Here is a 13,476-nt window from a genome sequence, read left to right as displayed (position 1 = left end):
ACCAAAAAACACAGATGCTCAGTCCCTTATTTAACCAGTTTCAATATGGTGGACCTTAGGACCCAGCAGAACCCTGGACCTTATTTAACCTGCCCCAGTGCAGTGAACATTAGGACCTGGCGGCAGAGCTCTGAATCCACAGTATTTCTGTTCACGAAAATAATCACGATTGAAAATAAAGTGGAAATAATAAAGTGATCGAAAAGAGGTGAAACGCCGTCGGTCATTGGAAAAGCGTTTGGCCACAGTCGGTCAACGATCGGAACAATTTTAAAGGATAAAGTGAAAAAGGCCTTGCCCCGATGAAAGTTACAACTATTATGAAGCAACGCAGTGGTTTAATTATTGGGTTTTTGGGTTTTGGGGTTTTGGGTTTTTGATCCTCCACATCAACCCGGCACGGATGGTGAGCGCACTCCGGAGCAGTCTGTCACTGGATCGAACCCGGGAACTTCCGTTCCTGAGCCCGGCGCTGAAACATATGTTTCTTAAGTGTTTTATATGCATAGAAAGGTAAAATATATACTATATACTAAGACAAGCGTTTGACTAACTGACGTTAAATATTACCGGATGTACCTGTTCCAACTCTCTTCATAAGAGAACCATTTTTTTTTTATCCCAGTCCACGATAACCTAAGCACATCCTCCCGTATACTTTAAATCATCTCTAGATTACTTATAATACCTAATACAATGTAAACGTTATGTAAAATAGATGTTACACTGCATTGTTCAGGGAATAATGACAAGGAAAAAAGTCTGTACACGCTTGAACAACAAGTGCTGGAAGAGCACTTCCTGGTTTTCTTGATTCGTGGTTGGTTGAATTCGCGCATGCGGAACTCGCGGATAAGGAGGGCCGACTGTATCCCCTCCTCAATGTTTTTTCATTGAGCGTCATATGATGGGTTGCACCAACATATCACAGCTCTCAACTGTGCTGCAAAATAATAATCTCTAAGAGAATGTAAGCCCCATCCCCCCTTTTCCTTGGCTAATTGCAAAATTTTGAGACGAACTCTAGGCCTTTTACCTTGAGATATATAGATACATATATAAAAAACCATATAACAATTACAGCACGGAAACAGGCCATCTCAGTCCTTCTAGTCCATGCCGAATGCTTACTCTCACCGAGTCCCACCGACCTGCACTCAGCCCATTACCCTCCAATCCTTTCCTGTCCATATATCTATCCAATTTAACTTTAAATGACAACATCAAACCTGCCTCAACCACTTCTGCTGGCAGCTTGTTCCACACAGCTACCACTCTCTGAGTAAAGAAGTTCCCCCTCATGTTACCCCTAAACTTTTGCCCTTTAACTCTCAACTCATGTCCTCGTTTGAATCTCCCCTACTTACAATGGAAAAAGCCTATCCACATCAACTCTATCTATCCCCTTCAAATTTTAAATACCTCTATCAAGTCCTCCCTCAAACTTCTACGCTCCAAAGAATACATAAATAGATAGACATACTTTATTGATCCCGAGGGCAATTGGGTTTCGTTACAGTTGCACCAACCAAGAACAGAGTACAAACACAGCAATACAAAACCACAATCAAATAATAATATGTAAATCATGCCAGAGGGAATAATAATATGTAAATCATGCCAGACGGAGTTGACCCAACTTGTTCAACCTTTCTCTGTAACTTAGGAGATGAAACCCAGGTAACGTTCTAGTAAATCTTCTCTGTACTCTATTTTGTTGACATCTTTCCTACAATTCGGTGACCAGAACTGTACACAATATTCCAAATTTGGCCTTACCAATGCCTTATACAATTTCAACATTACATCCCAACTCTTATACTCAATGCTCTGATTTATAAAGGTCAGCATACCAAAAGCTTTCTTCACCACCCTATCCACATGAGATTCCACCTTCAGGGAACTATGCACCATTATTCCTAGGTCCCTCTGTTCTACTGCATTCTTCAATGCCCTACCATTTACCATCTATGTCCTATTTTGATTAGTCCTACCAAAAGGTAGCACCTCACATTTATCAGCATTAAACTCCATCTGCCATCTTTCAGCCCACTCTTCTAACTGGCCTAAATCTCTCTGCAAGGTTTGAAAACTTACTTCATTATCCACAACTCCACCTGTCTTAGTATCATCTGCATACATACTCATCCAATTTACCACACCATCATCCAGATCATTAATGTATATGACAAACAACATTGGACCCAGTACAGATCCCTGAGGCACACCACTAGTCACCAGCCTCCAATTTGACAAAGAGTTATCCACCACTACCCTCTGGCGTCTCCCATCCAATCACTGCTGAATCTATTTTACTACTTCAATATTAATACCTAACAATTGAACCTTCTTAACTAACCTTCCATGTGGAACCTTGTCAAAGGCCTTACTGAAGTCCACATAGACAACATCCACTGCTTTACCCTCATCAACTTTCCTAGTAACCTCTTCAAAAAATTCAGTAAGATTTGTTAAACATGACCTTCCATGCACAACTCCATGTTGACTGTTCCTAATCAGACCCTGTCTATCCAGATAATTATATATACCATCTCTAAGAATACTTTCCATCAATTTACCCACCACTGACGTCAAACTCACAGGCCGATAATTGCTAGGTTTACTCTTAGAGCCCTTTTTAAACAATGGAACAACATGAGCAATACGCCAATCCTCCGGCACCATCCCTGTTTCTAATGACATTTGAAATATTTCTGTCAGAGCCCGTGCTATTTCCACACTAACGTCCCTCAAGGTCCTAGGGAATATCCCGTCAGGACCCAGAGACTTAGCCACTTTTATATTCCTTAAAAGCGCAAGTACATCCTCTTCTTTAATCATCATTGTTTCCATAATTTCCCTACCCGTTTCCCTTACCTTACATAATTCAATATCCTTCTCCTTAGTGAATACCGAAGAAATTGTTCAGAATCTCCCCCATCTCCCTTGGCTCCACACATAGCTGTCCATTCTGATTCTCCAAGGGACCAATTTTATCCCTCACTATCCTTTTGCTATTAACATAACTGTAGAAACCCTTTAGATTTATTTTCACCTTACTTGCCAAAGCAACCTCATATCTTCTTTTAGCTTTTCTAATTTATTTCTTAAGATTCTCTTTACATTCTTTATATTCCTCGAGCACCTCATTTACTCCATGCTGCCTATATTTTTGTAGATATCTCTCTTTTTCCGAACCAAGTTTCCAATATCCCTTGAAAACCATGGGTCTCTCAAACTTTTAACCTTTCCTTTCAACCTAACAGGAACATAAAGATTCGGTACTTTCAAAATTTCACCTTTAAATGACCTCCATTTCTCTATTACATCCCTCCCATAAAACAAATTGTCCCAATCCACTCCTTCTAAATCCTTTCGCATCTCTTCAAAGTTAGCCTTCCTCCAATCAAAAATCTCAACCCTGGGTCCAGACCTATCCTTTTCCATAATTATATTGAAACTAATGGCATTGTGATCACTGTACCCGAAGTGCTCCCCAACACAAACCTCCGTCACCTGCCCTATCTCATTCCCTAACAGGAGATCCAACACTGCCCCTTCTCTAGTTGGTACCTCTATGTATTGCTGCAAAAAACTATCCTGCACACATTTTACAAACTCCAAACCATCCAGCCCTTTTAGGCTTCCCAGTCTATGTGTGGAAAATTAAAATCTCCCACAATCACAACCTTGTGCTTACTACAAATATCTGCTGTCTCCTTACAAATTTGCTCCTCCAATTCTCGCTCCCCATTTGGTGGTCTATAATACACCCCTATAAGTGTTACTACACTTTTCCCATTCCTCAATTCGACCCAAATAGCCTCCCTAGACCAGTCCTCTAATCTATCCTGCCAGAGCACTGCTGTAATATTTTCCCTAACAAGCAATGCCACAACTCCCCTCTTGTCCCTCTAATTCTATCACACCTGAAGCAATGAAATCCAGGAATATTTAGTTGCCAATCACATCCCTCCTGTAACCATGTTTCACTAATAGCTACCACATCATACTTCCAGGTATCAATCCATGCTTTAAGCTCATCCACCTTTCTTATAATGCTCCTAGCATTAACATAAATGTATTTAAGAAATTTTCCACCTCTTACCTTCTGTTTCTCACTAACGGTGCAAACAACTTTACTATTTTCTTTTTCTTCCTTCTTCTCTACATCTGTTCCTACACTCTGGTTCCCCTCCCCCCTTGTATCTAGTTTAAATCCACTGGAGCCTCTCTAGCAAACCTACCTACAAGAATATTTGTCCCCCTCCAGTTCAGATGTAAACCGTCCCGCTGGAACAAGTCCCACCTTCCCTGGAAAACTGCCTAACATCTCGATAACATTTTGTTCCATTCATTGAATTGATTCTGATTAATCTCTATTGGTAGGGTCTGAAAGAGATATAATAGTCAGGGAAATATATTCATTTTAATAGATTCAATCCTTGAACTGAGACTAAAAAAGGGAATTAGGTTCCATCTTGTTATATCTTCCTTAATTTTTTTATATATAGGCTGATAATTGCATTCTGATTTTACCAAATCTTTTGGCATAATGACGCCCAAATATTTGAAAACTCTGTTTGCCATGCCCAGGGATATCTTCTTTCAATTTCTCTTTGTGTGCTACAGTTATATGAAAGTAATTGGGTTTTATCTATGTTGATCTTGTATCCTGATAATTGACCATATTGTTCAAAGGATTGCATCAATTTAGGTAAAGAGTATGTTGGTTGCTCTAGGTAGGTCAAAATGTCATCCGCATAACAGGCCAATTTATGCTCTGTCCCTTTAATAGTAATTCCCCTAATATCTTCATTTTGTCTGATGTATTGAGTTAACGGTTCCAGATATAATGCGAAGAGTAGCAGTGACCATGCACAACCCTGTCTCGTGCCCCTTTCTAGGGTAAAACTATTTGATAAATATCCATTGATTTTAATCCTAGCAGTAGGGTTGTCATATAGTGCCTGTATAGTTTTAATAATTGTGTCATGGAAACCAAATCTATGTAAAACTCAGTAAAGAAAATTTCAATTAACTGAATCAAATGCCTTTTCAGCGTCCACACTTATCACTATTACTTCGATTTTATTTTTTTTGTACATGATCCATAATGTGAAGTGTCCTTCGTATATTGTCTTGTGTTTGGCATTGCTGTATAAAACCTGTCTGATCATTATGTATCAGTATGGGTAGAAACTCTTCTAATCGCTTGGCCACGATGGAGGTAAATAATCTATAATCTACATTAAGAACGGATATTGGTCTAAATGACCCACATTCCATTTTATCCTTGCCTTCTTTCGGTATAGCTGAGATTATCGCTTCCTTCCAGCTGGGTGGCGTTTGTGCCTTTTTTAGAGCCCAGTTCAGTGTGAGGAGTAAGACAGGAATTAACTCATTTTTAAATTCTTTGTGCCACTCTGTCGTATACCCATCTGAACCTGGTGACTTGCTTAATTTAAGCCTACTAATTGCAGCTTTTAGTTCAACTTCAGTTATGTCAGCAGTCATCATTCTATTTTGTTCTTCGCTTAAAGTGGGTAACTCTAGAGAATTCAGGAAAGTGTCAATTTGGGTTATGCTTCCCCCTGGAACTTTGGAATACAGAGTTTTGTAAAACACTTCAAAAGCTTCTTGAATTTCACTTAGTTTATTTTTTTTTATCACTTTTGCTCTTGGATCCCTAATTCTATAAATTGTATTTTTTACTATCTTTTTCTTCAGTTTCCACGCCAATATTTTCATAGACTTAGATCCACTTTCATAATGCCTCTGTTTCAGACACATTAAATTTTTCCTGATTTCTTGGGTAGCCAAACTATTAATTTCCTCTAATGTATCCTGTGCCAAATTCAATTTGTGTTTTTTTCTAGTTCCTTCAGCCTATTTTGTAATTCCTCTAATGCTTTATTCCTTATTTTTTTCTTATATGAAGATATCGCTATAATTTTCCCTCTTAAGACAGCCTTCAGAGTATCCCATAGAATGGGAGGTGAAAGCTCTCCATTATCATTGAATTCTAAGTAAAGACCAATTTCTTTTTTAATTTGTTCCTTAAAGTAGGGATCATTGAGTAGACTTGAAGTTTCTCTTTTTTCTTGCTTTTACTCTCAGTCTGGGCTGCCCAGTCCCCTTTTTTCCTTTTTCTGTTTTTTCTTATTTTTTGTTTTTGTTCATAGAGAATAGTGGGTTATTTTATATATAAAAATTATAAAAGTTTCTTTATCTTTTTTCTTCTTATGAAATGATAAAAGGAGAATCAATTATCTTATTTTTTATTATATATTATTAGATTAATACTATGTATGATCTTGATAATGCTTATTTTACCTTTTGTGTATTGTTATCGATACAGATATTTGAGATAATCCTCTTATTTGTATATATGTACTTTTTAATAAAAAGATTGATCAAGAAAGACATTAAAAGAAATTAAATTTACTTTGTCCTTAGCCATGTGTATTTATCTGTCAATATATCATTGAAATTAGCAGAATAAAACTCTACTTCCATCTACTCCCTGAACAAACAAGAACCTAGAAATGCAAATAATAAAAAAAAGGCAACGAAGATGTGATTCCAAGGCTGAGGTCTCCAGTAGATGACCCTGGGTTGAGCAAGAGGAAACATCTAGCCGTGGGGGATAGCCCCTCCTCCCTGTGAGTTGGCGACCTGCATTACAGTACCCATAAAAGTAAGTGAACAAGTATATGTCCATTACACAAAGATTTCCCTGTGTATTCCATATATATATATATTCATTCTCATTTAGGTGGGGAAAAAGGAGTGAATGAATGAATTAAAAAAATTGAGTAATATAAAATCCACATTATAATAAGTATTTCTTGTAATAGGTATAGCACTGTCTATTTTTGCTTCCGTTTAGCTTATCAACACTTTTAAAGTTAGCCGAACCTTATGGCTCTTCTGGAGGGGGTGAGGGCTGTCTTTGGAAAACTCAGTCTCTTCCTGATATTCTCTCTCCCTCCTCCCAATCCCTGCATTCTTGGTTCTCTTACTATTTCCCAAACAGATCGGGATAACTGCTCAGCCAGGCTTTCCCTTGATTTGATCACGCTGACGGGCAGCCCTCCGTTCCTCATGTCTGTAGTCGCCCCTTCCACTGTCTGATACAGTTGCATACCGTCTTCATAAAACACCTGCAGTTTAGCAGGGTATGGAGTTTGGAATCTAATCTTTCCTTGCTTTAACATTCGCTTTACTGCAGAGTATTCTTTACATTTCTGCAGGACCGCCGGGGGGTAATTTTGATCGAAATCTATTAATTTTCCATCCAAAAACACCCTCTTCTTACCCCACGCCCTTTGTAGACTCTCCGCCTTGGCATTGTATCGAAGGAATCTAATTACTATTGAGCGTGGCTTATCTTCTCTGTCTCCAGTAGGCCTCGGGACGAGCGCATGATGTGCCCTCTCAATTTCAAGCACCATAGTGGAGGGAATCTCTCGCATGTCTCGCAGCAACTTTCCTACAAACTTCATCGTAGACAAACCCTCCGCTCCTTCGGGAACATTGTATATCCTGTTATTTTTCCGTCTTGATCTTCCCTCCTGGTCAATCAGTTTACTTTCTTGTTGATTTAATATTTTTATCGTCTTACTTAGTATCCGTTCCACGTTTTGCACGCAATCTTCCACCTTCTCAATTCAAATCTCTGCCACTGCTATTTTTTGATTGACGTTGGCGAGCTCTGACTTGATATCATTGAGTTGCTGTTTTATATCTTTTTGGAATCCCTGTACCTCTTCCAGAACTTTATTTTATCATATTTGCCACTTCGCCTGAACGAGGCTCATCATCACCCTCACTAGCACGCGTTCGGGTAGGACAGCCGCATGTTGCACCTCTCTCGTCCATAGGCTCCGCAGTAATGCTTTTTTTTATCACCATTCTCTTTCCCCATTCTTGCTCCCCTTAGCAATTCAGATATTTTCGAAAGATCTTATATTTGATGAATTAACAGGGCAATATATGCATTTTTCCGGAGGAGCTATTGATTTAAGCTGCCATTCTGGACGATGACGGCACTGGAACCTCAAATCTGGAGAGTGAGGAGAATAAAGGCAGTGCTCTGCATCACCAAGTAAAGAGATAGCAGAGCCACTGCATAGGATCGGAAAAAACTGCAGAGAGTTGCAAACTCAACCAGCTTCATCACGGCACTAGACTCCCCAGCATCAATGACATCTTCATAATCCTCAAGGTGACATCCACCACTCTCAGCACCCAGGACATGTCCTCTTTTCATTACTACCATCTCAGGGAGGAGGTGCGGAAGCCTGAAGACCCACACTCAGCTGTTCATGAATAGCTTCTTCCCCTCCACCATTTATTTTCTGAAAGGACAATGTACCCATGAACACAACCTCACTATTTCGCTCTCTTTTTCACTTGTTTTTTACATTCCTTATTGTAGTTTGCGTAATTTTTTATGTAATGCACTGCACTGCTGCCACAAAACAACAAATTTCACAACATATAATATCTATTAAAATCATAAAGACATAGGAGCAGAATTAGGCCATGCACTAATAATAAACCTGATTCTAATGCCTTGAGTTAACTTCAGCGCAGAAAATATTTTAACATCTAGCTCTCTGCATAATGTATAGTGTTATATCTAATGTCTATACAAGGTTGTAAAGTAGAAGAGACATTTCATAAATGATTAGAAAATGAACTACATATAAGATGTATACAAATGTAAATTGTAGCTACAGAGACAGGTGAAACATTGCTTGCCGCATAGCCGCTGGGCAACTGTGAGATCCTCAACATTCACATATGTAGCAGACATCTACATCACATCTCAAGCAGCTCTGGCTCATGACCGCTGGAGGCAGATAAATGATACTATGGGGTGGGCTAGAGAGGTAGTGGTAGGAAACTGCACACTTTCATCCAGAAAACAGCCTCAACCTTTAGTTTAGATGTTAGTCTGATCTTCAGTCAGGCAGAACCAGAAGCCTAGATGGCAGCACTGATAATCCAGACATTTCAAAGTAAACTTACTATCAAAGTACATTGCTGTCACCATATACAACACTGAGATTCATTTTCTTGCAGACATTCACAGGAAAATAAAGTAATGCAAGAGAATTCACAAAAAAATGTAGACTAAACAATTATGCAAAAGACAAATTGTGGAAATAATTTAAAAAGTACATAAATAATACTGAGCCGTAGGATCCTTGAAAGTGAGTCCAAAAGTTGTGGAATCAGTTCAGAGTTGAGATGAGTGAAGATACCCACACTGCTTCAGTAGCCCAATGGTTATAAAGTAATAACTATGCCGAACCTGGTCACGTATTTGTCCAAAGGCTTTTGCAACCTGTGTGATGAGGGCAAGAACTACATGGAGGAAGGGAAACTGAACATGTAATTGTGGTAAGCTGAGGAAGAACCCTAGCAATGATCATTAAATTGATGGTGGGAGATGGGGGAAGGGCTTTGGCAGCCATTGGTAATGCCAAACAGTTGGATTTCTTGCTGAGGGAATATTAAACAAACAAAAAATATAATACAATTACACAGCCACCATGCTTTTATGACATCTTATGACATTTCTTTCATCTGTGGAAATTGTATTAAGTTGCTGTCAGGGTATAACCAGCATGAACATGAGGGAAATCAAAATTCAAGATTGTTTCATGTAATTTGCAGTTCACAAGTACAAAGGAGAACAAAATAATTGAGATTGTAGTACAAAGTACAACATAATACATTTAGATTTTTAAAAGTCATACAGTACTTTCCTCTACAAGATAATGGGTCAAGTTGTTCAGTGCAAACCCTAATACGTGCCAATAGCGTTGATATCTGATGAAAAACAGGAGGGAAATATCAGTTTCATTTTAGCAAGGACATTTGTAATATTAGTTACCTGTTCTGTTTGCTTCCATTTTTGTTCGAGTGCATCAAACATGACTCGGCACAGTTCCTGAACGTCATGCTGCTGCCAGGCTAGCAAGAGGAACACAATCGTTAGGCCTTGATAAAGGACGTCAAGAGAAAACCATTAAAACAACACCAGGAATATTTTGTCCCAATCTAGTGCACTCAGTGCACCACCTACCTTCGCTGCTATCCCAGCCAAAGCTGCGCGTCACATCTGTCGTTTCCACCGCTCTCTTCTTACTCGTTTGTAACAAAACAAAGAGCCTTTGGAGTTGGTATGGAATGCTGGTGACCGGATCTTCCTCACCTTCAAACTCCCACCTGTGAACACATCTGCATCAGCCCAAGGAACCAACTGGGACATTGCTAAGCAATCTTTAAAAATCATTACGTTAGAAGATCCAGAGCTCAGAGTTTGACAGATTATCAGAATGGCTAAGGAACTTCCAAAAGGGTTATCTGTGAAATGTATAATCTTGGGTGGTAACACATGTGGATTTTTGACTATAAAGAGATAAAAATCAAACATTATCACAAGTATATCAAAACATACAGTGAAATGCTGGGGTGCAAGGATGAGCTGGGGTAAGCTTGCAAGTGTCACCATGCTTCTGGTGCCAACATAGCGTGCACACAACTCACTAACCCTAACCCAAACATCTTTGGACTGTGGGGGAAAGCTAGAGCACCTGGAGAAAACCCACAAGGTCAAAGGAGAACGTACGAACTCCACACAGACAACAGCAGGAATTGAATCCCGTTGGATGTTGGCTGGTGCAGTAAGGTGTTGAGCTCACTGCTACTCTATTGTGGCAGGTCATATAAATGCTGGCAGTATTTTATCCAAATTAATTCACTGATAAAAATATGCGTGATTTTAAAACCAAGTGAGGCCACACTACTAGTACTGTTTGCGTATCGTATTATGGGAAGAGATGATTGAACTGGAAAGAGTGCAGAAGATATTTATGAGGATGTTGCCCAGACAATTAGGTCTGAGTTTATCAGGGAAGTTGACCAGGCTAGGTCTTTATTCCTTGGAAGATAGGAGATTGACGGGTGACCTTAGAGAAGTGTCTAAAATCATGAGAGGTATCAATAAGGTGAATGTGACAGATTCTTCCCCCCAGAATAAGGGGAGTCCAAAACTAGGAGGTATAGTGGGGGGGGGGGGATATATAAAAGGGATCTGAAGGGCATCTTCTTTTTTCCACAGAAGATGGTGAATATACAGAACAAGCTGCCAGAGGAAGGTGGTTGAGGCAAATGCAATATCACTTAAGAGATATAGACGAGCTGGGTGGGTGACATGGTCGGCACGGACTAGATGGGCTGAAGGGCTTGTATCCATGCTTAATTGCTCTATACTGTGGTCAAGATAGTCACCTTTGGGTTCAAACCAGTACCATGTCTCGAGTTGCCACCTCAGCTTGCAGAATTATGTCACACCCCTCCTCAACAGATAGCTGAATAAACATGGGAAGACAAGAGTTCCTCTCCCAGACTGGTTTTCTTCATTTCCATCCTCAACCAGACACATAGGATCATGTTAAAAGCAAGGATCCCAAACTGCAAATGGCAGAGCACCTATGGGTCCCACACACTTCCCCAAAACTACAGATGTGACACTTCCAAGTCTAAACTAAGCCCTTTTATTGCCAAAGCATAAACTTTGTGGAACTGGAGGTTTTACAGGATGTGTTCTTGACTCAATGACAAATCATGACTGATACCGCACTTGTAAACTACACTGTGGAGATTAACTTAATAACACTTGATAATTATGCAGATTCCTTACATGTGCTGAAGGGCCTCAACACAAGAGCTCAAATGCTCCATTCACAAGAGCGTACAAGAGCAAATATCAATCACAGAATTACAAGATGGGGAGGGAGGTATTTTTATTTAAACACTGCTTCAACCTGTCTGAGAAGATTTATTTTTGAAATGCTGAAATAATTGAATTAGACATTACCTGTAGAGTGCATTCCTAAACTCAGGAGTCATAAAAAGCGTCTGCAGCAAGCTGTTCAGGTAGCAGGTCATAGCTTGATTCACCAATCCCACATATCCTGTAGCAAGCAGAAACCCACTCACATTCAAAACTGCAATTTCACAACTTCACAAAATGTATTCTATTTCACAGATGGGACATCAGCATTACCAATAAGCCAAGCATTACTGCTTATTCAAAAAATAAACCTGACTGAGGTAGTGAACCACAATTATGTGTTGACATATTATTGCTTATGGAAACTTACTACAAGCAAATGGCTCCAAATCTTCTACATCACAAGTGATTATGCGTCAGATCATCTTAACTGACCATTCAATGGTTGTGAAAGGTGCTTAAAGAACGGAAGTCTTCATTTTTTTTAAACTTACTTTTCTTCTTTTACTCATTTCTGGAAGTTTTACTCATTTCTGGGAATTTTTAATTCTTTGCAAATATAAATTTGTATATTCACACGATCCTTCCTTTAACCTGGACAGGTTTACAACCCTCAAAAGAAAAATTCAAAATATCAGTGACACTATTCCCAACCAAAACAGCTGGGTAAACTCTGAGCACTGAAGTGGCAAAGCTTTGACCAGATTTCTTATTCAAAACAGTCTCAATTCCCAGAGTCTAGTATGACATCAACTTACACACACACATACAAAACCGAACACCACTCCACTCCCTTTGCAATTTTTGCTCATTTCTTTCTCAATTCCTGCTAAAACACTGTTTACATTTACATCATTTATTATATTATAATTTGTCCTTTACTATGTCTATTGTCTTGTTTATTAATTATTGTACTGTCTTGCACTGTTTTGTACACTCTATGTAGTCTCGTGTAGGTCTGAAGTCCAATGTAGTTTTGTGTTGTTTCACGTAGTCTAGTGTAGTTTTGTGATGTTTCAGGTAGCACCATGGTCCTGGAGGAATGTTGTTCTCATTTTTACTGTGTACTGTACCAACAGTTATGGTTGAAATGACAATAAAAGCGACTTGACTTATCATCTTTCCAAACAATCAGATACAGTGCCCAATTTAAATAAGTATCTTCAGCATTTGAAGATGAAGATTACCTTTATATGTCACACGTACATCGAAACATACAGTGAAATGCGTCATCTCAGTCAACAATCCCACATAGCCAGTAAGAGGATGTGGTGGGGCAGCCTGCAAATGTCACCAAATTTCTGGCACCAACTTAACATGCCCAGAGTTTACTAACCCAAACCCATATGTCTTTGGAATGTGGGAGGAAACCCAAGACCTGGAGGAAACCCATATGGTCATAGGGAGAATGTACAAACTCCTTACAGGCAGCAGTGGGAATTGAACTCTGATCTTATAGTAGGAATTGAACCCCAATCTTAAAGCTGGCACTGTAAAGTGTTACACTAACCACTACGCTCAGAATGGATAGTACTTAGTTTCTTCTTCACTAGATCATAAAGATCCCCATGTTACTGAACAAACCTGCCTCCTAGAGAAACCCACTCTTGTCAGAGGGTCATTTCAGAGAGATATAACCCTACAAAGACATTTACCATCAA

At 39.3% G+C, this 13,476-nt stretch overlaps 1 protein-coding gene across 5 annotated transcripts in view; it reads right to left on the bottom strand.

Annotated features, from left to right (window-relative positions):
• Positions 1-13,476, bottom strand: part of usp47 (ubiquitin specific peptidase 47) — a 227,780-nt gene that overhangs the window by 114,088 nt on the left and 100,216 nt on the right. For all 5 annotated transcript variants that reach the window (XM_063061574.1, XM_063061573.1, XM_063061576.1 and 2 more), the window contains 3 exons: positions 11,900-11,996; positions 10,103-10,245; positions 9,911-9,990 (listed from right to left, as the gene is read on the bottom strand). In XM_063061574.1, coding sequence (XP_062917644.1) covers positions 9,911-9,990; positions 10,103-10,245; positions 11,900-11,996 — 320 coding nt within the window. The remainder of the gene's footprint in view (positions 1-9,910; positions 9,991-10,102; positions 10,246-11,899; positions 11,997-13,476) is intronic.

Source organism: Mobula hypostoma, chromosome 11 (assembly GCF_963921235.1).
Source record: "Mobula hypostoma chromosome 11, sMobHyp1.1, whole genome shotgun sequence".
NCBI classification, from domain to species: Eukaryota; Metazoa; Chordata; class Chondrichthyes; order Myliobatiformes; family Myliobatidae; genus Mobula; species Mobula hypostoma.
This window is presented reverse-complemented; position numbering and strand designations above follow the sequence as displayed.